This window comes from Camelus ferus, chromosome 18, assembly GCF_009834535.1.
Source record: "Camelus ferus isolate YT-003-E chromosome 18, BCGSAC_Cfer_1.0, whole genome shotgun sequence".
Lineage (NCBI taxonomy): Eukaryota > Metazoa > Chordata > Mammalia > Artiodactyla > Camelidae > Camelus > Camelus ferus.
Genome location: NC_045713.1, coordinates 8,425,941 through 8,449,565, shown reverse-complemented (window position 1 = coordinate 8,449,565; position 23,625 = coordinate 8,425,941). Strand labels below are relative to the sequence as shown.

Sequence of the window (23,625 nt, the reverse complement as noted above, 5' to 3'; positions counted from 1 at the left end):
GGGGCAGTGCTGCTGCAGGGCCCTGTGAGCTCCCCCCGCCCTTGCCCCACCGGGGAGCAGTGCAGAGAACGCAGAAGACTCGGCACACACGACTCCATTTTATTGATAGAGGCTGAATGTTCCCAGAGTCCTCACTGTTCCCTCCTTTTTACGCTGTGACGGGGCGTTTCCCATCGGTCACCGTTGTCCTGCTGTGTCTGCAGAGGCGACTCCTCGCCCCCCTGCCCCCCGCCCGCGTGCTTTGTCCACATTCGGCGGGGCGCCCACTTGTAAGTGGTGCAGAGACATCGTCAACGAAGGTATCCTCCTCCTTGGCTCAGGGTCTGCGTGTGGCCGGATCCAGCTCAGAGCAGTGGAGCGTGTCTCGTCTCCAGGCTGCTTTTTTTCCCTGAAACGGCAGATTTATGGGAAATCTACCTTGAAACTAAGACATTTCACCTTGGTGCCCCCTCCTCTGCTCTTGTTGCCCAGCAGGCGGCAGAAACCTCTTCCACGGGATGGGCGTGTGCGGTGTGCAGGCTGGTGACCCGCGGTGTGACCGGGGCAGGCGGGGCTCTTCTGGGAGCCGAGCAAAGTCGGGGCAGCTGGGCTGGGGTCCTGGGAGCGCGCTCGGGGGCGGTGTCCGCCTGGCCATCCTGCAGCCCTGCCCGCTTTAGACGGTGCTGCTGAACTTGACCTCTGACTGCTCGGTGCTGTCCGGGACGACCGCCTTCAGGGCAGCGTGACAGACGCGGCTCAGCGCCGACACGCTGGTTTTCTGCTCGACGTACAGCCTCAGTTTGTCCCTGAAGGTCTCCCCGAGAAAGCCATAGATGAGGGGGTTCAGGCAGCTGTTGGAGAAGGCCGCCAGGTTGACGATGTGGCCAGTCAGCGGGTAGGCGTGGCGGAAGGACTGCTGGCAGGGGGCGGCCCCCGGCTGCGGGCGCTGCAGCAGGTGGACGCTGATGAAGACGTTCTCGGGCAGCCAGCAGATGAAGAAGACCAGGACCACGGCGAAGATCATGCGGAGGGCCTTCTGCCTGCGGGGACGCAGGTCCCGGTGCCCCTGCGCCGAGACCAGCACCCGCGCGATGAGCGAGTAGCACAGCCCGATGACGGCGAAGGGGACGACGAAGCCCAGCGTGACCTCCAGCCACTGGACCTCCCTGACGTCCGCAAAGCAGAAGCAGGCCTCCTCTGTGTGCTGCAGCTGCACGGCGGTGAAGGGCACCAGCGTGGCGGACACGGAGGCCATCCAGATGAGGCCGCAGCTCAGCCGCGCGCGGGGCTTGGTGCGGAACAGGCTGCAGCGCATGGCCTTGGCCAGGGCCAGGTAGCGGTCGAAGCTCATCCAGGTGAGGAAGAAGACGCTGCTGTACATGTTGATCTGCAGGAAGAGCGACATAAAGGTGCAGAGCACGGTGAGGTCGTAGTACTGCTCGTCCAGGTTGAACACCTCGATGAGCGAGTCCGCCACCAGGATGAGGTCGGCCGCCGCCAGGTTGATGAAGTACAGGTCGGGGACGGTCATCCGCTCCCGGAAGCGGATGTTGACCACCAGGATCAGGATGTTCCCCACGAAGCCGATGGGGAAGAGGAAGACCGTGTAGAGGCAGGAGAGGAAGAGCCCGATGGCATACTGCTGCTGCTCCGAGAGCGCGCCCGAGCCGTTGGCCAGCGCCCGGGGCAGGTCGAGGCCCGCGGGGCTGCCGTTGTAGGCGCCCGGCTGCGTCTCCATGCCGGCGGGCGCGGGGCTCGCGCCTCGTCCCCTCGCGCGGGGCCCTAGGATTTGCCGCAGGGCTCCCAGAAGCCCTTGTTCAATGGTGAGTCCATCCTGAGGAGGAAAGGTGGGGCTCTTTGACGTGAGCCAGACACGTCACCAGCCACCTGTGAGGTCGCGGCTGCTCACAGGTGGCACTTGCGCAATTTGAGTTTGATTTGCAGAAAGTTGAGCAAATGGAGGAGGTGACAGTGTCTGCGCGGGGGGCACGTGTGTCCACCTGGCCTCTGGGGCGCAGCTGCTACGTCCTCGGGGCTCCTAACGCTGGGCACCTGGGGGAGCGAGAGCAGAGGGCACAGGCTCCGCGTCACTAAGGCTTCCAGCGAGGCGGGGTGGCCGCAGGGCTACGAGGCAGTGCGGGGCGTGGGGAAGGCAGGGCCTCGTCCGCTCTGCTCAGACAGGTGGCTGTTGCCTAGCCAAAGCAGGAGGGTCAGAAAACACCCCCTTTTCCCCTCCGAGGGCTCCGGGCCGTTTGTCTGAGTGGAGGCCGATGTGACTCCTCGTGCACAGCGGGTGCAGGCTGGTGGAGGACGTGGACGTGGCGTGGAGGCCCTGGGAAACCTGTCGGGATTGGTCAGGAGAGGAGGTGAGCTGGTCTCGGCCGCCGTCGGAAAGAGAAGGCGGATGGCGGGGGGAAGGCTGGCTTCTGCGAGAGCGCGCAAGTGAGCAGAATGAACGCTTTGTGGGAATGGGAGAAGAGCCTCTTCCTGACAATCAAATGGATCAGAAAGGGAGCTTTTTTGCTAATCCTAAGTTTGGGTGCCGAAAGTGAAACTTTTTTCATAATATGAAACGAAAAAGAGAACGTAAGGAATAAAAATAGTAATTACTTTAGGAAATAATATTAAAATTTTTTCCATGTTTTGACAAATTATTGTAAAATCATTTCCTTTCTTTTTTTTTTCTTTTTTCTTTTTTCTTTTTTCTTTTCCTTTTTCTTTCTTTTTTTTTTTTTTTTTTTTTTTTTTTTTTTTGCTGCTGTTTGCAGTCTAGAAACTGGGACCTGGAGGCAGGTAAAGAAATCCTCCTGGACCGGCTTCTGATGGGCCGGTGCTCTGGCCCTTCATGGGCTTGGCTGGACCACGAGGCCGGGAGCTGGCCGTCTGCATCCTCTCCCCAGAGGTGACCCACGGAGTCGACCGGCACCTGGGGAAGGGCTGCTGCCGGCCCCTCATGGGCTCTGCTGGCCTGAGGAGCCCTGGCGACCCCACTGGGAAAGCGTCACCTCTCCTGTGAGGTCGTTAGGGGTCGTGGCCAAGGTGTTGCTGACGCAGACCAGACACTCACTGACCTATCGCTTGAAAGTACCGCTTTGGGGAAAAAAGGAAGGAAAAGAAAAATGATAAATCACGAGCTTGGTGTCAGTTATTACTTTAAAAAGATTCAGCAACCTTTGCTTTGCTGGGGTCGATAAGTTGGATTTTATTGGTGGTTTTGCGTTCTTCATCTTTCGTAGGTGATACTGATTTGAACCACACAAATGCTGCTGTTCTCAGGTTCTACCTGTAATGTTTAAAGCCTCTGTGTTTTAATTTCTTTGGGGAAACTACGCAGAGGATCTGTTTCACTCTTTAAGTGGGGGCACTTTGGAAAGTTTCAGACTTCCTGGTGGAAAGCTTACAGGTGGGCAGACCCTCGGCGCACCTGCTCCCTCCCCTGTGCTGGGCAGACACGGGCTCCTCCTCCCCGTGGGGATGCGTCTGTTGATCCTTGACAAACACTGTTTTCATGATGGTCTGAAAAGATAAGGACCTGGTGTAACCCTCACCGCTGACACCTCCCTCATGGAAGCTGGCCCTGAACTCACTGTGAAGGTGAGCACTGAAGCGCTGGCGGTCATCTTGTTTCAGAGAGCCGCCGCTGTCAGCGCCACCAGGTGCGTGTCTCTGTGACGGAGTGGTAACCACCTGCCGCCCTCTAGGCCAGCGGGCGTCTAGGCTGGGCCAGTGAGTGGAGTCGGGCCGTCGGGCAGGGCCCAGCGGCCTCACGCACTCGCAGTGAGACAGACCCTGCTTGAGCAACCCTGACAGAAAAGCCGGATGGTGCTATTTTGGGCCTGCGTTATAAAGAGGGCCTTCACACGAGCCGCCCTCCCTGAAGTCACGCTGAGGGTGCCCGTGTTGGTCCACGTCTGCTCCGCCTGCCGCCACCTTGTGCTGCGCCCCAGCCAGACTGTCCCCACCCCCACCTCCATCCCGGCACCGACCCAGACGCGGACCCCGAACCTGGGACGTGCTCACCTGTGTCGCTCTGCGCAGACCTTCTCGGCCAGCCTCGGGGGTGTGCTGCCGGCCAGCGGAGGCCTGGGTTCTGGACCTGGGGTAGAGTGGGGCCCTTCGAGGGTTGCCGGAGAAGAGGGCAGAGACTGGTGAGCAGGGCCCTGCCGGCGCCCTCAGCCCTCAGCCCTCAGCCCTCAGCCCTGGGCCAGCGGGAGAGGAGAGGAGAGGAGAGGCCAGCCCCTCGGTGGCGGCAGCCTTTATAGGCGCTGGGCGGCCTCCCCGAAGGCCTGCGTTAACCGCTTTTTTGCCGGCTGTTTTTCTCCTGTGCCGTTGCAGGGAGCTCAGCCCACTGAGTGTTTTCCTGGAGGCTCCAGTTTAACTGCTCTGCTTCATCCACTGGTAGGAACCTTTTTTTAAGTTTGAAGGGATGGTAAACAGATCTTGTTTTATCTTTTGGATAGTAGCCTATCATCCTTTGTTGAAACTTAAATATTCTTGCTTGTTTTAGCAGTGGACCACCTTTGAGACTAAACACGGAAAGTCAGAAGTTCAGACAGGAGGTGTGTGAATTATATGTAGAGAACTTAACCTAGAAATTTCACAAGAACTTTGTAGAAGGAAGTTGAACCCCAGAATAGCAGGCACTGGGGCAGATGAGTTAGGAGTCGGTGGTTACCCTGCTCCCCAGCTTGCCTGTCTCAGTTCCCTGGCCCTTTGCTCCTGAAACCACCTGAGTGCCCGGGCTGGCGGGTGCTGACCAAGAGGCCCTGTCCCTGCTGGCCACCGCCCTTCTGCTCTCTGCCTGCCTGTGTGCTGTGCCATCAGGATAAGCCAGTCCCTCGGTCCCCAGTGCTGACTGACCAAGCACCCCCCCTGCTGGTGGTTGGAAGTTCACCATCGGCTTGGAGAGGCTGGCGGGCTGGCCCCGCCCCAAGGGCCAAGGTGTCCCAGCCGCGTGCAGTGTGGGTCTGTGAGGCCAGCGGGCCTGCGGTGCCCCGGCAGCTGCCACAAGACGTGTGGTTTTCCTAAACGTTGCATTTTAATCCACCTCGTATTTTCCTCTTGGTGTCTTTCTACCTTTTGGAGTTTTTTGAAGCTGTGAGACTGAGCTCTGAGTGGTCTTTGGATGATGGAACGTGAATGAAGCAGGTTGCTGCCAAGTGAGCTCCACAAGGCCAGCCGGTGCCCTTCCGGGTCGGGGGCGGGTGGCGCAGAGCTGGGCCGCCTGTGCCCCTCCTGGGCTGGGGGGAGCTGGTCTGGTCTGTGCCCCTCCTGGGGGGGGGGGTGCTGAGCCAGCATGTGCCCCTGAGTGGGGGTGGAGCTGAGCCGGCCGGTGCCCTTCCTGGGGGATTGGGGGGAGCTGGGCTGGCTGGTGCCCTTCCTGGGGGGAGGGGCTGGGGGTGGGCCAGCCTGTGCCTTTCCTGTGGGTGGGGCCGGTCGTGGCAGGAGACCCCACAGCTGCTGGATGCTGGGACAGGCTGTCAGGCACAGTTCAGTGCCTGGGCCCCTCAGCTCCGCCATGAGCAAGTGCCAGTGGGCTAGGAGGCCTTCTGAGTGCTGGTGATTTGACAGCGTTGGGTGCGCGTTCTGGGAGTTGTACACGTTTTAACAGAGAATACTATATTGAATTTTTTATGGAAAAATATTAATACTCTTGGTTTTTTCCAGCTGTGATTCTACTCTGTTCACTTTTTAAACATTTGAATGACATAAATGAGGCTGATTTGATTTTAGACCTATTTTTGGCCAGCTCCAAAATTCAAGATGATTTGAGCATTAAAAATGCCGGAGACACCATTTTGAGAGACATGAGTCATGAGAAAGTACAACTTCCTCTCTAGTTAAATAAATAAATAAGCAAAACAAAAATTCAGACCTGAAATATCCAAGTCCCGTCACTCGAAGAACAGCTGCCCACCCCGGACAGGAGCCCAGCCTGTGGCTGTGCCACTGGCCCTGCGTGTCCTGCTGGCGACTCCCTTGTTCCCTGCTGATGCACCTTGGGGCCCGTGGTCCTGTGTCTGGAACCCTGGTTTTCGTGCTTGAGGCTCAGAATCAGAACTGAGCTGGGGCTGCGAGCTCATGGGGCCCCACTTTTTCCCAGAGCACCAGGTGGTTAAGGAGATCGACCCCATGTGGCTGCTTGGTGTGAGGGCCGGGACCCCGATTTGGGGGCTTGTCCGCTGAACCCTGGTTGGTGCTTGCAGGGAGAGGGGCGAGAGGACTCTTGGAGGTTTGTGTAGAGCATGAAGACCTCCTAGCAAGTGCTCACCCCGAGCTGGGCACTGCGGTGGGTGTGTGATGTCCACCACCTCGGGGATCCTCGGGAAGCTCCCGAGAGCTAGAGGCTGCTGCTGTTCCCACTTAAAGCCGGGAAAACGGAGCCCAGAGAAATGGCTTAACCAGGACCTCAGAGCTGGGACTTGGCCCACCTGCCCAGACTCTGAGCCGGAGGTCTCGTCTCCACACCAGCACTTGCCACGTCGGCCCAACCATCCCGAGTGGGCACCTCCATGGAGCGCGGTGCCTGGGTTCCTCACAGGGAACCCTAGATGATCAGCCTCCACGTGTTTAAATTTGCAAACGCAGCCCAGCCGCTCTCCGAGTGCAGCTGAGGCTCCAGGCCTGTGTTGTGCCCTCCCCTCCAGGAGTGGGAACCCCCCGTGGGTCGCAGTGCGGTGGGTACGCTCAGAACTGATGCCGTGTGGCCCTGGGCCTCATCCCCTCTTCCTGCGCCCCTGTGTTCATCATGACGTGGGTGATGCGAGCAGAGTGGAGCACAGCTGTCAGATCTTCCTCAGTCCCGTGCTGCCCATCAGCTGTGAGCAGAGTCGGTCCCAGGAGCTGCTCTCTGTCTTCCCTGGGCACTCGTGTCAGTCCAGTGTGCAAGGAGCATTGGCGAGATTTGGTTTACTTGTGAGGCTCCAGCTGTGGGAGCCAGGAGCCTGCGCAGCTGCATGGCAGGGGCAGGGCCGGCGCCCTCAGAGAAGCTGCTTCTGCAGCGGTGACCCCTCACGCGCGGTGTCTGTGCCTTCTCTCCGATGCCCAGAGTCGGGGGAGCAGGGTGCACCCTCCTATGCCTGGAGGAGGGTGCTGTTTCCGCGTGAGGCTGACCAAGTGCCCCGGCGGTCCTGGGCCAGGGCTCTGGCCCCTCGCGAATGCCCTGGCCGAGGGCTGTGCTCCACCGGAGCCTCTTGCCGGGTGGTGTCTGCGTGCCGGGCCTGGCAGCCCTGTGGGGGGAGGGCGGCGCCTGGCGTGTCCCTCACTGAGCTTGTCTGGACGCCACCTGAGCCTGTGCTGTGGGCTCCATCCCGGTCCTGTGCGTGTGCAAGCGTGGGCACAGCCTGTGGGTCCTGGGCGGGTTCAGTGCCCCAGGTCTCCTGCCCGCAGCTTCACTGGTGTTGACGTTCAGCAGCTGGGCCCTCTTGGCTGTTGCCGGGTTCCTCAAACTCTCCGAGCAGGATGTGCCGGCGGCCACCAGAACACGGGGCTGCCTGGGGGGGCTGCCCGGCACTGGGGGTTTATGGGTGGAATGTTCCAGAATGCCAGCAGTCTGTGTCCCAGCCCCACCTTGGTGGTCCCCAGCAGTGTCCTTGGGGAAAGGTGAGGGGCCCTGGGAAGTGGCTTCACCCCACCCGGTCAGTTCTCATCTGTCTTTAGGCCCGGGGGTCATGCAGGCTTCCTCCTGGAGTGCATGCCCTCCCGCTGCCAGGAAGCCTGCATGTTCCCATGGCTCCCTGAGGTCCCGTGGTCACGGACGCCTGGGGGAGTGGGCCGGGGAGTGGGGTCTGGGAGCCCCCTCCACCTCCCTGTGGTCTGTCTCCTCACCCTCCCCTCCAGCCAGAGCAGCCCATTTTCTTTGTTTATTGTTTTTTGTTGAAGTATTGTTGCCTTAAGAGCAGCCCTGTTTACCTCTGCGCTTGCTTGAAGTGAGGCTCCCTCTGCTGAAAGGAGGTGTGAGACCCACCCACCTGCCTTCCTGGGGCATTCCCCTTGCGAGGGGGCGGGGTGGGGGTGTGGGCACAAGAGGGCTTTCTCGGAGGCTGCGGGCAGTCCTGGAGGGAGGCAGCCACGCTGACAAGGAGCTCCCAGACCTCGGTCTGGGTGGCCGCCCCTGGAACCTCGGGCCAATCCTGTGCCTGCAGAGCACAGGTGTCCCCCCGCCAAGCTGGGGGCGGCTCTGAGGAGCCTACGGTGGGCTGGGCACTGCCCTCACCCACCCTCATGGAACTCACCATGACAGGTGGGCCCCGGACAGGACCTGAATGTTACAGCGACCCCAGACCCCGGCTGACAAGGCTCAAACACAGCTCTGCAAAGAATGCCGCCAGCCAGCCTGCTCATCGAAACCCACGCTCCCGAGCCAACTTCAGTGCTCCTTAAAGTTCTCAGCAAGAAACTCAGGGCCTGCGTCTAGCAGTCAGTGACGGTCCGTGAAGAAGCGGCCTTCCCACATGGCCCCAGGCTTGGCCCAGGTGGGCGGGGACACGCCAGGCCCTCCTCTGGGCGTGCTGCACAGAGGCCACAGGAAGGTTTTATGAACATGCGAGTAAACAAGTCGTAGAAGGGGGTTCTCTGTAAAAAGCATTGAGTGTTTTAATGGCGTATTACAGAAGCCACCTGACTGTTAAGGTCCAAATCGCTTTCCTTCCAAATAAGGAATGCGAATACATCAGTACTGAGAAGTACTCAGTACTGAGAACACTAGAAAGCTGTGTTTTTGTTCTTCAGGTTGCAGATTAACATTAAAATATTCACTACAATAGAAGCTATCGCAACACCTGAGTGTCGCTCAGCACTAGAGAGAAGCGAGCTTCCAAGCTGCACCTTAGTGTGTGGCCTCAGCCCGCCTGACCAGGCTCCGCTCTGTGATTCTAGTACGTGGCCTGGAGACGGCAGACCTGTGGAGACAGCGAGAGGCCCGGCGGGCGCCCGGGAGGGTCAGGGTCAAGCAGCAGGCGGAGGGCTGGTGGTTTTAGGGCAGCGAAACTCTCCCATTTGATTGGACAGTGAAGGACGCACGCCGTTGTACCTCTGTCCAAACCACAGGATGGGCGGCACCCAGGGTGGACCCTGATCTACACCGAGGACTTGGGCGACAGTGGCGTGTCCACGTACTCATGGGCTGTCGCACCCCCCTGAGAGGGTGGCTGTGCGTGTTTCGGGGCAGGAGGCAAACAGGCAATTTCCTAATTTTGCTGAGTCTGAAAACTGCTCTAAAAAAGTAAGGTCTTAGCTGCTTTTTTTTTTTTTTTTTAACTATTAAAGGTGTAGGCTTTATGCAGCCAGAGGGATGCCATTCCTTTGCACGTCTCCCTGCTCTAGGCAACCAAGAGAACCTCAACATAGAGCTGACGACAAAGATGGGATGAGACTGATCACCGTGCTCTGCGCCCTGATGTTTCACTTTCTGCAGGTAACGTCAAACGGAACAGCTGGGACTTTGGAAACCACTTTTCACTGATCAACCCGGGACGGCCACCCCCTGTCCACCGGTCATGGGGACCAGACCTCAGACCTCCAGGGTTGGTACCTTTGAAGACAGAACAAGCCTTTGCGCTTGGAAACGTCTGCACTGCCCCCACTTTCTGGCGTGCTGTAAGTTAGCCAGCCTGGCCATTTAGGGCCAGAGTATAGTGTGGCCATCAAGTTACCTAAGTAACGTCTCTATTTTCAGGGTTCCCTCTTTGCCCTTCAGCTGGCGCGAGGGAAAGGTGCCGGCTGGCAGACGAGTTAGAACCTCCCGCTTGGGTCAGGTGTGTTGCCAGCACCTGCCCCCTCCAGCCTCATTCCATCAGGTGTGAGTGTTGGTTTGGGCTGAGCTGTCTCGCTTTTGCAGAAACTGAGTTGACCATCAAGCTGGTTTCTAAGCGCCTCCCAGACAGACCGTCATCCCTGCTGACTCTGAGCAAGCCGCTCTGAGTCTCGGCAGAGCCAGGAAGAGGCCCTCACTGGCCTGTGTGGCTTGTGTTGGGAGGTAGGGGCTCCGACTTAACTCCCCACTCTATTCAGGGAGAAGTTGTTGCCGGCCTCTCTCCTCCGGCACCTTTGGGCGAGCCGCTCCAGGAGGCTCAGCAGGGCCTGCCTGCATGGCCGGTGGAGGAGGAGGGTGGCCAGGGCAATTGCACAGCTCTCCCCAAACAGGGCCAGCTCCGCCAGGTTCATGAGCAGCTCATCCCGGGGGGCACCGATGTCCCTCCGCAGCTTCAGCCAGGCCCGCTGGACAAGTGCGGTGTTGTAGAGGAGGCGGCAGGCGAATGAGGCCAGGGTGACGGCCAGAACCACCCAGCAGTGAGCTGAGCCCTCGTCACCCTGGGGCGGAGCCGCCCAGCCAGCCCGCCGGATGCCAAGCAGGGTGAGGAGCACAAGCTTCAGGACGAGGGCCAGCCCGAGGCCCAGGCTGACCTTCACGATCTCGTACTCGGGCCAGGCGGTCAGCGGGTCCACCTGGCACAGAGTGGGTTCGTAAAGCTCCCCGGACATGCCCAGGAGGGCCACCACCCCCAGGGAGCTGCAGATGGCACAGCCCCCGATGGCGGCCAGGCTGGCTGCGGGCCTCTGGGCCCCTTGGGGGGCCGCGCGCAGGCAGGACGGGCGCTGCAGCAGGAACGCGGAGAGCATGGCCACCTGCACGTACTGCGCATTGAAGTAGCAGATGTTGAACACGAGGGAGAGAACGGCACAGCCCAGGTGGGTCGTGGCCAGGTAGTCCGGCCGGCCAATCGCTGTGAGCGAGAGCAGTGTCACCAGCAGACCAGTGGCGGTGAGGTCCGCCAGGCAGGCATCCAGGCCCTGCAGCCTGGCGCGGCCCCGGACAAAGGTGGTCAAGTTGAAGAGCCCGGCCGCCAGGCTTAGCGGGAGGAACAGTGCCATGTAGACAAGCGTGCACCTGGACACGACGCTCTGCGTGGCTATGACCTCTTCCACAGCCATGGAGACGCGGCTTGGGTACCGGATCCAGGACATGTTGTGGGCGCTCATCTCGGCCGGGTCCCACCTGGAACAGAAGCAGCGGGGGACATGGGCCTAGCGTCAGGCTGCCCTCTGGGTTAGGGACAGTCTGGGACCTCGTTAAAGATATTTCTGGGTCTTGCCCCCTTTCCTGCAGAGGGTGGGGGCGTGGGGCGTGGTGTTAACAGCCATCTTCCCTGCGGGGTGGATCCTGGGGAGACTCCTCACACCACCCCTCTAGCACCCCCTCCCCCCATTGCTGACAAACCGCTTTCCCCGTCCCACCCCTAGAGCAGGTGTGTGCCAGGCCCCTGTCTCCCAAACAGGGTTCCGTGGGGGGTGTCCAGGCAGGAGGGCTAGGGCTTCCGTTTTGAGCCCATTGTCCTGCTTTCCACACCCAGGCCCCTGCCCTCCAGGGGAGCCGCTAGTGCCCACACTGCAGGTGTCACCAGCTCTGGCCCACTTGTGGGGACTCTGCTCAGAGCTGGAGCCCAGGAGCGAGGGCTCAGCCCTCCTGGCCCGGCCTTGCCACGGGAAAAATCTCGTTTCTGTGTACATGTCCCCCCCTCCTTAGATTTCAGCCAAACAGCAGGCGAGGCTGGGAGACCACACTGCTGTTTTTTCAAAGGCATTGCAAGCAGGAAAAACTGGGGACAGACCTAATGAAACGCTGAAAGGCGGGCGTGGCTTCCCCTGCCGGGGATGGGCCCCCAGCCTACGGCGGGTGTGCCAAGGCTCGTCCTCACTCTGCGCCAGGCCGGCTCCATTGCACGGTGACCATGGGTAGCGGGCGGGGGTCTGTGCAGACGTGGGTCCGCTGTGGCTCCTCTGGCTGGCTGTCTCAGCACACGTGTGTGTGGCAGGCTCGTGTGCCACATGAACACTGACTAACCTGTGTCTGCTGCGACACGGCTGCTTGCTTGCTTTCCTGGAGAGCCGTGCCCGTGCGCACCCTGCTCTCGTCCCGCCAGCCTGTGGGGGTGGCGGGGCCTGTGTGTCACAGGGAGTCATGACGTCTTCCACCTGCCGGGGCTCAGGGGTCAGTGACTCCCTGAATGACTTCAGACCTAGGACTGGTGGCCAGACCGAGAGAAAGTGAGTTGGAGTGTTTCTTTAATGAAGGCCAATTGGAAAGAAGATGCTGTGAACCATTGACCCTGGTGCTGGAAACAGCCTCAGGCTGGCCAGCATTTCAGGCCTTCTGGAGCAAACGCCCTTGTCCTTGCTGGTGGCATTTGGGGCATTCTTTATCAGGGGCCACCCAGTTGTGGGTGTGACCTGATGTGCTGGCGGGCCCCATGCCCCATGTCGCCCAGCCAGCCGGAGGGAGGGCGCGAGTCCAAGCTGGGCCCGGGGTGCGTCCCGGACTCTGCCGACCGGAAGCCCTCGCCTGCTCCTCGCCGAGTTGAGTGCTTCTCTCCAGGCCAGGCCTGCCTTGGGGCGAAAGGGGCTCCAGCTTCACAGGGTCGTCCTCCCCCACGGTGTGAGCTGTCTGGTGGGAGGCCGTGGACTTGGGGGTCCTCAGAGGAGAGAGTAGACAGGCTCCCAGGAGTTGGGGCCATGGTGGACAAACTGTCCCCACGCATGGGGTGTCCCCCACGTGCACAGGTCGGAGCACCTTCTGTGTGAAGGTTTGCTCAGACCTTGGTTTTCCGCACGAAGCAGGTACACGTGTGATACCACTTTCCAGCTGAGGTGAGAGTCATGGAGCGACGTCCAGACCTGCTCCTAGACCGTGGGGCCAGGGGCCTGGACATCCAGCCCCACAAGCCCCACTGCACGCAGGGCACCCCAGAACCCCGGTGCCTGTCCTGGTGGTCCGCTTTCTACCCCCGTGGATGTCCAGGGCGTGTGAGGCACCTGTTCTTGGCACCCACTGTGATGCTGCCCTGGCGGAGGGCTGGCCTCTCACCCCTGAGCAGGACTTGCTGTGTGGATGACCCCTCCGTTTGAGTAACGCTGGGGTTTTGACTCTATGAATAAAGCTGCTTTTTAGAATTTGAATGTAGTTTTCACTTGAGCACTTTCTTTTCTTGGGTGAGCACGCAGAGCAGGTCTGCCAGTCCTCAGGGTAAGTGTTTAACTTCACATGAAACTGCTTGCATTTTCCCGCACGGCCATCTGTCCTGCCTTCCAGCCGAGAGCTCTGATGCCTGCGCTGCTCCAGCAGAAATGGAGGTTCTTACCTGAGGCTCAGGGTTTCCTGGGAGGACAGGCCTCCATCTTGTTCTGGTGCCAGTTTCAGGCCAAGGACCAGGGCTTCTGGGGCCCTTCCTCAACTACACAAAAGGGCTGCCAAGGTCCAGCCTCCAGATCCCCTGGGGACTCCCAGGGCCAGAGCCTCAAGAACATTGTGTTCTCTGCTGCAGCTCCTTAAATAGTTTTCAGAGTGGCTCTAGGAAGCGGGTTCTGCCTCACCGGAGTTAGAAGGGCCGGTCCCCGTGGCCCCAGGGGTCCACAGTGGGTGTGGGTGGTCCTCGCAGCCCCTCCCAGCCCCGGCGTCCAGGCCTGGCTGCGTCCCGCCGTCTCGTGGTGGCCGCCCTCCCCTGCACTCGGTGCTGTCTGGTCAGACCTGTATTGTTTTGAGCGAGCTCCAGGTCCAGCGGGGCCACTCGCTCCATTTCGCGTTTCCCCGCTTCCGCACAGATGCGTCGTTGCAGTAATTACCGTAGTGCCACTGACACCCCCGCCCGCCCCGCACCCGCACGTTTAACAGCACGTGTGCACTGTCTTGATGGGGGTGCGGGCAGGCCATGCTGCCCTCCTGTGCCAGCTGGGGGACCGTGTCTGACAGTGGCGTCCTAGAGTGTTTGCTTCAGGTTGTGGTCTCGCCTGAGGGGCCCAGCCTTGGTCACTGTGGTCAGTGCCTCCTGGCAGGGCCACCACATCATCCCTGGCCCTCCTAGCACCACCTCGAGTCCCGCCTGGCTCTGCTGCTGGGAACTCCTCCGCCCTGCGGTCACCACTCGGGCCTCTCCCGAGCTGACAGGGCAGCCAACGGGAGGCCCCAGGCCTTAAATCAAGGTCCATGCGGACTGGGTGAGCCACCACCCAGGCCCAGCCCGACCCGAGTTGCTAAAGGCCTGGCTGCGAGGGGGCGCCCAGGGCCTCACTTCCTGGCCTGTGACAGCAGGCGCACGGACAGGCTGTTACCGCCCAGCAGCTTCGTGATGAGGTGAGCCTGGCACGTGGGGCGTGGGTCAGCTCCCTCCTGCCCTCCTCACACTGAGTGCCCGTCCCCGGCACACGGAGCAGCCCCCCCGCCGCTGGGAAGGGGCCTCCCTATGCAGGGCTCATGCCCAGTCCTCTGCGTGGAAGGAAAACCCAGCACCCAGTCAGCGCTGGCTGCTTTCTGACAGCTTCCTCCCTCGTCTACAGGACACAGAGCTGTGGCCTCTGCTCGCCTGCCCTCAGAGACAAGGATAAGAAGTCTGCTCAGTCACTTCAGATTGTTTTCTTTGCCATTGGGACCCACTTCGAGCAGAGACAGACTTTCGTTTTCAGAGAAGCTGGCTCCAGTCTATTGGCTCACTCTGAATGCTGAGAGCCAGGGGTCGGAAAGCAGACAGGCGACCAGAAGGGAGGGGGGTGGTGGCTCACCTGCGGGGGTACCCAGCTCCCGCTCCTCCGAGGCTGCACCGTCCAGCACCGTCTTCCCGCCCCTGGGCTCACCCTGCCTTCCGGGCTCTGTGCTTACTGGAAGGAAAACAGGAATTCACTCTTAAGTCATTCAAACCACACGCTGCATTTTAAGCAGACTTGGTTTGGCCACGTGACCCAGAAAAATCCAAATTGACCTAGAAGGGAGCTGGCTTCAAGTTGCAGACAGAAAAAGTAGTGTGTGTGCCTGGTCCAGTGGTTTCCTGCACACTCTACACGCTGGCTCGTCCACAGGACAGCCCCTCCCAGAAAGCTGGCAACGTCTGCAGCTTAAAACGGGACCTGAAGCCCCACGCACAGCACAGGGGACTGTGCTCGCCACCTGTCTGGCCTTCCCCTCAGGGTGCCCAGGGTCTCCCTCTGCCCTGCGACAGCCTGTGGACGCCAGGTAATGGGGGTCCTGAACGTGGAGCCCGGGACCCCTCCCTGCCGCCCTGCGGGCCTGGCCTGGCCCAGATGGGCGCTGTTTCAGGGGGCAGGGGAGGGGGCTGTTCCAAAGCACCCTTCCTGCGTGGGGTCCTCCTCACCCCACCTCCCCGAGTGGGCTGGGCAGCTGGCAAGTAAGCGTTTTGGAGGGAGTAACCAAGGACAGGGTAAACCAACCCCCAACAGTGGGGAGTTGGGAGGGGGCCGGGGGGCCCCCAAACTCTGAGGGTCTTCCTGTGCAGCACCCAGCTTGTCTGGGGTCCCTGACAACATTCATGTCCCGAGTGAGCACCGTGGAAAGCCCACGGAGGCCCCAAGGCGGTGAAGGACGCCCCCAGGGCCTCAGGTGGGCTTTGCTGGGGACCCTGGTGTTTGAACGTCTCTTACAGCTGTGCTGCCCACGCGGTTCTGTGTCATGTGATGATGAGACCGGGGACCCCGTTCCCAGAGCCCCGGGTCCAAGCACGGCTTTGGAGCGTGCTTGCAGGGGTAAGCCTCGCAGACGTTTGAGGACCACTGGGTGTGGGGAGGCGGGGGAGGCGCGCAGCGCTTGGTGAGGAGCTGGGCCTCTGCCTGTGTCGTCATCCTGGGTCTCCTCCGGCTTTCGGGCGACGAGGTGCCGTGTTGTGAAACCCCGTGGCCACCCGCCCGCCACTGGCATCCCAAGCCTGCGAGCCCAGGGAAGGACCCAGTCCTGACAGCGTGCGTGGGCTGCGCGGGAGGAGAGCTGGCGAGCGGTCGCTTGTCGCCAGAGCCCCGTGCCGGACCCTGAGCCGCCGAGCGCAGACCAGGAAAGGCTCACGGGCCCCTCCCCCGGTCATTTCAGAGCAGGCTCCTCCGCCGCCTCCTCAGATGGGCCAACAGCCATTCAGAAAGCCCTCCCTCTGCCCGTTTTGCTTCCCCTCCATGGCACACCCCACGCCTGCCGTGGCCCCGCGTTCTTTCCAAACTTCAAATCAACCAAAAAGTGAAAGTAGTTTTGTACCTCGTATGACAAGATATGTATGCATCATAAAGGGTTTTTTTGTGTGTGTGTGCAATTGATTATTGAAGAGACCTGCCCACCCTGTCAGGTAAGTTTACCGTTGAGTTTGAGGCACGAAGAGGAAGAGGGTTTCCGTTCACCAGCAGTGAGCCTTAGCGGCGGCCGTGAGTTTAAGAAAAATGAAGGGAAAGTCGTGCACCTTTTTTGTTCCATGAGCATGTCAGCGCTTTGCCTTTGGCTACAGCTGTGGCTGTCTTGCCATTTCCAGACATGGGAGACGAGGTGGCTGTTGTAGTTGCTGATCCTGTGAGAATGTGAAACTGGGTAACATGTGAAATGCAGAAAAAAAAAAAAAAAAAAAAGGCGCGCTGGGTCTGAGCCAGGTCCCGCAGCTCTGGGCCTTGCTCGGCACTGGAAGCTGGTGGCCGTGGGCCTCCACCCTGTGCCTCCTGTCAGGAGCGGGCGACGGAGCTGCTCGCGGTTGTGAGGCCCCTCGAAGTGGCGGAGCAGGCGCTGCATGGGGAGGACCCGGTCCCCTGGCCGCTGCCGTTCCCCAGGAGGAAGGACAGGCCCCCAGGAGGAGCGGCCCCGCCTTGCACTTTGGGGGCTGGCCTGCCTTCCACGCCTGCGAGCTCAGCCCCTGGGGTTTTTCCATCCAAGAGGCCTGACTTAGCAAAACTGGCTTCCCTGTGAACCCTTCCAGCCTTGCGGGGAAGTTTCTGAGCGCCTGGAAGAGCCACAGGCCCATCTCCCTGGAACCTCCAGTCTCCCACAGGGGTCAGGAGGCCCTGGGGCAAGTCTCTGGTTCCGGGGGCAGCAGCCGCCCCCTGCAGGATGGTGGTGACGGCGCCCGTGTTCAGAGCAGCTGTTTAAGCAGTAAATGAGCTGACGGCTCCGAGCGTGAGGACAGAAGGTCAGGGGCTTTTCGGTGGACAAGGTGACCTCCCGCCCATAGAAGGCCTGCCCTTGTCCGTTCCCGGGGCCTGCCTGGAGCCCCTCGGTGCACCGTCCGTTTACTGCTGGGGCTCTTTCTGTGAGCGCCAGGCCATCCACCCGCCCCATCGGGCGCTGATGTTTTCTGACCTGCGTCCCACTTGGGTCGTCTGTGTCCGAGGCCACCTGCTCTGCTGGGTTTGGGGTTTGGGGGCAGGAAGACAGGGCTCCCCCTCCTGGCCTGCAGCGTCCGCCCTCCCCCACACACAGCGGCCCAGCCGCCTCGGTGCATGTGCGGGAGCAGGTGAAGTCACCAGCCGGGAGGCGGGAGCAGGGGGTGCTCTGTGCACCTGACCCCTGGAGTGTCTCACCCCCCTCCCACCCACGAAGCCCAGGACACCTGACCCTGCCGCCTCCCGACCCGTCAGCCTGGGGGGTGGGCCGTCCGACCAGTGTTGGTCGTCATGTCAGTCACACCCCAGATCACCGCCCACTGCCTTGCTTCTCTGTGTGTCCCCAGCCTCATGCTGAGGAGGCCAGGAGACTGGTGACAGCTGGATCGAGGGGAGTGGCCCCCCCTCCCACCGCCCCTTTCCGGGACGCACTGTCCTTCTGGTGAGCCCAGCGGTCAGGCTTCCTGTTCAGACCCACAGACAGGGCAGGGGAGCGGACGCCAGGGCGGGGGTGGTGCTGTCGTTTCCTGTCTTGACGCCAAGACGCCTCTGCGTGTTGAAGAGCCGCTTTATTCAGAGTGTATGTTTTATACCACGTCACTCACCTGTTTTAAGGTACAGTTCAGTGTTGCTTAGGAAACTCACAGGCTTGGGCAGCCATCACCACAAGGCACTTTAAGGACATCCTGAAGGGGGCGGGTGCCAGGACCCCAGGGCAGCACCATGGAGACTGGCGGTTTTCCCGAGCATTATTCACAGTCTTGGGACCGTGACGCGCCTGTAGAAGTTTCCTCGTCTGATCGTGAGACCCGAGGGGCGTTGGGGACTCCAGTGGCAGGTGGCTGCGGGTTCCTGAGGAGCTGGTTATGTGACAGCGGTTCCTGTACAGTCCTCCAAGGCCTGTACCTGTTCAGGGGCCCCGATTGTATGACCACCCAGTTCAGAAAGTCAGAGGACATTTAGCCAAACCTAAGGCGGCGGCAGAGGCCTGCCTGAGGCTGGGAGGGCGGAAGAAGTGTGGGCCGCAGGGGCAGGGCCTCCCAGTTGTGCCGGGAATGAGGACTGCGGTGCAGGGGCTCCTAGGGATGAGGGGCTCGAGGTTTGGAGGGCAAAGGCCTTGCATGGGTCTGCGAGTCTCCTCGGCCACATCAGCTGTGGGGCCTGTCTGTTTGGGGCTCCCCACCTCTCCGGGCAGGGGGTCCCGGGCTCTCCAGGCCCCGCCGGCCTGAGCGCGCAGGCGCACGGTGGCCGCTGGAGGGAGCCCCGCGTGCGCCTGCTCCCGAGGCGGGGCGGCCCCGCTGAGTCGCCCGTTATCCTGCTTAGAGCCTAGACGCGCACAGCCGCTTGTCCGCCAGCGTCTTATTTCACAGGGTCAGTGACAGCAGTGGCAGGCGGTTTCGAAGCAGCCCTGCCCCCTTGCCTAGGAAACAGCTAAGCCGTCCACACACCGGGAGGAAGTGCCCAGTTCTAAGTGGCCACTGCAGGTGGCCGCTGTGCAGGCAGCCCCGACTGAGAGGGAAGCTCCCCCTGGCTGCTCCCTGTTCCACCCCACGCGGCCTCCGTTCTGCACAGTGCCCGAGCCTTGGCCTGGAAATGTGCGGCCCCAAGTGAGCACCGGGGTGTCGGCTCTGCCCCAGCGGGGCTGGGGCCCCAGACTCCTCCCACCCTGCGCCGTAGTGTCTCCCAGACTCGTGCCGTAAGGAGCCCGAGGTGCTGCGCGGAAGGCTCCCTGGTTAAGTAAGGCAGGGAAGGGCTGTGGACGCCCCTCCTCGGGGGTGACCTGGATGAGGAGCCCTGCCCCTCCGGCCGCCGCTCGCCAGCCCTCTCCTGCTCCCCTGGGCCTCAGCCCCCACCCCGCACCCCGTGACCTGTGCTGGGAGGGGCTGCGGCCTCACCACTCAGGACCCTCGGCCGGCGCCCCCCCGGGCTTCGGCTCACCCGCATCCCTGAGTCCTGCAGAACTCAGTCACATCCACTCGCCAGCCAAGGCCGAGCTGGGTCCTGGGCTGGGCCCTACGCTTTGCACTCCGTTCTCTGAAAAGGGAAGCCCTCCCCTCACGTCTTAGGGGCAGGGTGCTGGGCCTGGCGTGCAGTGCTAGAACCTCGTGGACGTGACCCTCCCCACCTCCCTCCCTTGAGCGCCAGCCTCCGCACGGCTCGGCCTGAGGCTGGTTCCTGACGCACGGGGCGTCTCATCACCCAAAAGCCAGTGTTAATTCACTTGTCCTAGAGGGTCCTCTCCGCTCACCCGCCTGCCCTTCGCAGGTCAGCTCTGTGATCGCGTCTCTTCCGCCAATGGCTGAGTCCTTCTGTGCCTGGAGGTCGCTCAGGCCACGTCTGTTTCCCATGGCAGCTCGGGCGCCCCCCTCCTCGAGGTGCCCTCGTGTGGAGCAGGGACCCTCGTGGGGTCCACGCAGGGAGGCCTGGTGAGAAACGCGACCATTGCTCAGGCGTGTCAGCACCTCCAGGGGCTGATGCTCGGCCTCCTGCTCCCCCGTCTCCAGGGGGGCAGGGGCACAGACAGGCTCAGAACCCCCCCAGTCACACAGCAGGTGGCAGCTGTACCCCGAGCCAGGCAAGGGGTTTCTCTTCGAAACTGGGACACGTAATCAGCCCCTCAGTTCCCAGAGCCGTGATGCTCCACGTCCTCTGGGGATGAGGGCGCAGTTTCTGGGCGCCCCCTACTCTCTGGCCAACACAGGCACATTCTCCTCCTGGGACTTAATCCCATGCTCGAACAAAGCCACATGCACATCGGGGCTGCTGCAGGCGGAAGGTCTGGGGGTCTGTGAGGGCGGGTCCGCCCGCCAAGGCATTGGCCTGTCCTCTGAGGGAGGGAGGGAGTCGAGGGGTCACCTCCCGGCGTCCAGAACAGCCTGGAATCAGTTCAGTCCTGGGCCGAGCACCTGAAGAGGACGCAGGGTCGGAGGAGCCCAGGGAGGAGGAGGGGGCTTGGGCGGGCTCTCCAGCCGGGCAGGCCTGGGTTTCTCCTCGGCCCTGGCTCTCCACGCATCAGCCGGGTCACCTGGGGGTGCTGGCGCTGTCCATTCCACATCTGCTCGTGGCAGGGAGACCAAGGGTTTGAGCACACTTGGTGCTGAGTGTGTCTGGTTTAAGTGCTGGATGAGCAGGGGGCTCGCGTGGTTGGCCGTGTCTTTGGGTCTGTAAAGGGCCAGCCAGCACAGGGAAGGGGGTCGTTCCGAGGCAGACACAGCACCACCAGTGGGGTTTCCAGGGGGCGGGTCTGGCTCCAGGTGGTGGAGACCAGGGGGCTGGGACCCCATGGCTGAAGACAGTGGCCTCAGGCAGGCCTCCAGAGGGCCCCCGGCCTGGCGAGGAGCAGGCTCCCAGGGAGGTTACATCACAGGTCCAGCTCCCAGTGGGGTCGGGGTGGTGCTGCAGCAGGTGTGCCGGTAACTGGGTGACACGGGGGCTCCTCTTCTGGTCTCCACTTCTGTTTGCATTAAGTGGTTCCTTGGAGAATAACCTCACCTATGTTGACAGGCACCTGCGGTTTGGGTCTGAGCCCTGGGCTCTGTCCCCGAAGCGGGGTCTGCTCAGGGAGGGAGGCTGAGGAGGGGGACATGAACGCAAGCTGCTCAGACCCGCCTTCCATGCGCACGCTCCGCACAGTCTGGCGGAGTGCTTGCCATGCAGGGCTGGATGGCCGGGACCACGGACACCCTCGGCCCTGTCCTCCCCGGAGCCCTGAGTGTGGCCAGGCACTGTCCATCCTCTTGGAGGGTCATGTGCCCGTGACAGACTCTGACACAGCTGCAGCGACGAAGGGGCCTGGGGCTCAGGGGAGGGGGGCAGGGGGGACTCCACGTGTGACGAGCTGGCCCAGCCCAGGATCCGCCCACTGGCGTGGCTCCTGCGTGGCTGCTGCTGGAAGTGCCCGCCGTCCGGGGACCCCGCCGTCCAGCCCATTGACATTTGGGGCCAGCTGTACCGAGTGCAGGGGTCCCCCAGAGAAGTAGCCAAGATGCTGGGGTTTAAGTCACGAGGGGAGGGGCCTTCTTGTGGTACTTTCTGTGCCGGTTTCTGGTACACGTCACACACCCTGCAGATCACACGTGATGGTTCAGAGATCCGACAGTGAGGCTCAGACGACTTCCTGGCCTTCCAGTGCGGGTTTTTCTTCAGTGTCTCCCTCAGATGCGTGTGTAGGACTGCAGGCCACCTGGGCAGATGTAACGGATTAGAAATAAGAAAGCCCCCAAAAATCCTGACGGACTTTAAATTCAAGAACTTGACTTGTAATTTAACCTCTTGATGATTTACTCCTGTTGGTCCTTTGTCGGGAGGTTCTTATAAAGGAACAAATGTTTGACTTCTTGATGTGTCTGCCAAGTTAGCAGATCCAGGATCCTACAGTGACATTTGTAGCCTTCGTGAAGGAAACTCAAGGTTAAAGGCACCTTTTGGGATCTTAAATAACGAAGTGTAGTGAAGTAGGTGAGCTTTTGTTTATCAATAAAAATAAGAGCATTGATATTAGAATTATAGTGAAGTGTCAATAGCAAAACTAAGGACCTTGGGACCGTACTGAAAAGCTTGTATTCTGGTATCTTGCAAACACATTTGAAGAAATACAGGATTGTTCAAATGAAAAAAAATAGGGCTGAGTTCACAGTCCACCTCAGCTCTCTACAAAGAGCTCCTCAGTCTCTTCTGAACAGCCCAAGATCCGTCCACGGCTGAAGTGCTGGCTGTGGGGCATACCAGAGTGGCCGGGAAAGGATGGAGGCGAATGCCACACAAGAACGTTGGGCAACAAAAACACTCAAGAAAAAAAATAAAAACAGAATGGGCAGACGTGGACGGAGAGGAGGTTCTGTGCAGGGGAGCTTGAACCTCCCACGGTGCGGGGTTCTGCACCGGGGACCCCGATCCAGCGGCAGGAAGTGCCGTCCACGGGGCCTGCTGCCCCCAGAGGTGGACACTGCGACGGGGGAGGAACAGAAACATGTGGCTGCCTAGGCGGGACCCCACCCCACCCCTGGAGGCCCCAGAGACCAGCCAGCTTGTAACCAAGGCCACTGAAACGGAAAAGGAAAAAAAAAGTGATTTGAGGCCCCTTCAGCTCTTTGGGCAAGATAGGCTGGGCTGGGGGCCAGGGACCAAGGGCCCAGGTGGACCCCACCCCAGGCACTCTCCGTACTGGAGCGGAGACTGGAAAGGATGAAGAGGGGGAGGGTCTTTTATTTTAAACCTGAGGCGCCTTCCCCTAGTGACAGTGCTGTGCCAGGGACCCTGCAGGGTGGCCCTGTCACCCCCTTAGCCAACTCCAGGGCATCCGAGGGGAGTCACAGGCGCGGACCGGCCCTGGTGTGGCTCCTCCAAGACAGACGGCCCTTGGGGCAGGTCTGAGTGGGGGCGGTCAGGCCTGAGACTGTCGGGGCTGACGAGTCGTGCCCCCAGCCGCTCTGGGGACCCGGAGCGGCAGAGAGGTGGCTGTGCCCTTGAGCACAAGGAGCCCTTCACCGACCGGCACGACGCAGAAACCTCTTCAGGGTCTGCGCCCCGCGTGGGCTGCGAGGGGCCAGCCTGGCGCCTGGTGTGTTTCTGGGATTCTGAGCCTGCAGCCTCTGCAGAAAAGTAACTGACCCTCCCGGGAGGCCAGGCCCCAGTAGAAGCCTCAGAAATGGGGCTGCACTCATCCCCGGCCGATGGGTCAGAATGCACGAGTTTTCAGGTTGTCGGAGGTACAGGTGCTGCGGGAACTGCGATCACGGAGGGGGTGGGGGGCGCGGGAGCCCCGGGGCGCGGGATGGGGGTGAGGAAGGGGCGGGAGGGGAGGGGCGCGGGGGCGGGGGCGGGGCCGGGGCCGGGGGCAGGGTCACCGCTCGGCTCTTCCCTCGGAAACCCGCCGCCTGCAGGCTCAGGGCAGGGCTTGCTGCCAAAGGAGTCTGCTGTGAACTTGAGAAAACTTTGTTTTTAGAGCCTTCAGGGGTTTCAGAACTGAGGATTAGAAGGTCGTGGGCCGTAATTTCATCAACACTTGGGGTGGAGGAAGCGTCTCTTCGGTGTTTTTAAAGGAGGGAGCGGTGTGGGCGGGACCCCTATGCTGGGCTGGGACCGTGGGAGGAAGGGCTGCGTGTTCCCGCACCGCACCTGTGCGCACCTGGCTGGTGCCAAAGCAGCTGCATCCAGTCCAGGAGCGTCCTCGTGTCCCCGAGCGCAGAGCAACCGAGACTTGGCGGCTGCACACCGGTCTCCGTCGGTTCTTATCACCCGTGGGCCCCGTCTACAGACCCTCTGTCCTAAGGGCGGGCCCTTCCAGCTTTGGCGTCAGGTTAAAACCCTGGCAGACCCATACTCAGCGCCCTGGGAGGTGCTCTGAGGGCGCACCTGGGGGTAGTAGGGGCCGGGCACCGCCTCACGCTTCCCTATCTGACCCTCCCCTTACCACTACCTCTGCGGGGCCCACCGGCTCCAGCCCCCCCCACCCCCAGGTGTGCGTGTATTGTTTTCTTCATTTTAATACCTTGTGATTTTCCCACCAGACGTCAATTT

General features: G+C 61.2%; 3 protein-coding genes and 2 long non-coding RNA genes across 14 annotated transcripts in view; 3 read left to right on the top strand and 2 right to left on the bottom strand.

Moving 5' to 3' along the window:
* Positions 1–23,625, top strand: part of C18H7orf50 (chromosome 18 C7orf50 homolog) — a 93,347-nt gene that overhangs the window by 32,766 nt on the left and 36,956 nt on the right. The gene's annotated exons all lie outside the window — the stretch shown is intronic.
* On the bottom strand, positions 80–4,192 carry GPER1 (G protein-coupled estrogen receptor 1). Of its 4 annotated transcripts, XM_032459858.1 has the most exons (3): positions 4,000–4,192; positions 3,404–3,495; positions 80–2,320 (listed from the first exon to the last, which is right to left on the bottom strand). In XM_032459858.1, the coding sequence occupies exon 3, from the start codon at positions 1,715–1,717 to the stop codon at positions 653–655; it is 1,065 nt and encodes a 354-aa protein (XP_032315749.1). In that variant the 5' UTR covers positions 1,718–2,320; positions 3,404–3,495; positions 4,000–4,192; the 3' UTR covers positions 80–652. The 4 variants fall into 4 exon arrangements, with proteins under 4 accessions (XP_032315749.1, XP_032315748.1, XP_032315750.1 ...); XM_032459857.1 differs by lacking the exon at positions 3,404–3,495; XM_032459859.1 differs by lacking the exon at positions 3,404–3,495 and having other exon boundaries at positions 80–2,031.
* Positions 2,746–12,933, top strand: LOC116657494. 7 transcript variants are annotated; one of them, XR_004312609.1, is made up of 5 exons: positions 4,063–4,127; positions 4,315–4,377; positions 4,487–4,538; positions 8,222–8,453; positions 9,247–12,933. It is a non-coding gene; the product is annotated as an uncharacterized LOC116657494 (long non-coding RNA). The 7 variants fall into 7 exon arrangements; XR_004312608.1 differs by having other exon boundaries at positions 4,487–5,138; XR_004312611.1 differs by lacking the exons at positions 4,063–4,127; positions 4,487–4,538 and adding an exon at positions 2,746–2,772.
* On the bottom strand, positions 8,550–16,626 carry LOC102511494. The gene is made up of 3 exons (XM_032459862.1): positions 16,099–16,626; positions 14,530–14,625; positions 8,550–10,975 (listed from the first exon to the last, which is right to left on the bottom strand). Exon 3 carries the CDS (start codon positions 10,957–10,959, stop codon positions 9,970–9,972), a length of 990 nt encoding a protein of 329 aa, XP_032315753.1. The 5' UTR covers positions 10,960–10,975; positions 14,530–14,625; positions 16,099–16,626; the 3' UTR covers positions 8,550–9,969.
* Positions 14,676–16,101, top strand: LOC116657496. Its single transcript, XR_004312615.1, has 3 exons — positions 14,676–14,977; positions 15,405–15,504; positions 15,842–16,101. It is a non-coding gene; the product is annotated as an uncharacterized LOC116657496 (long non-coding RNA).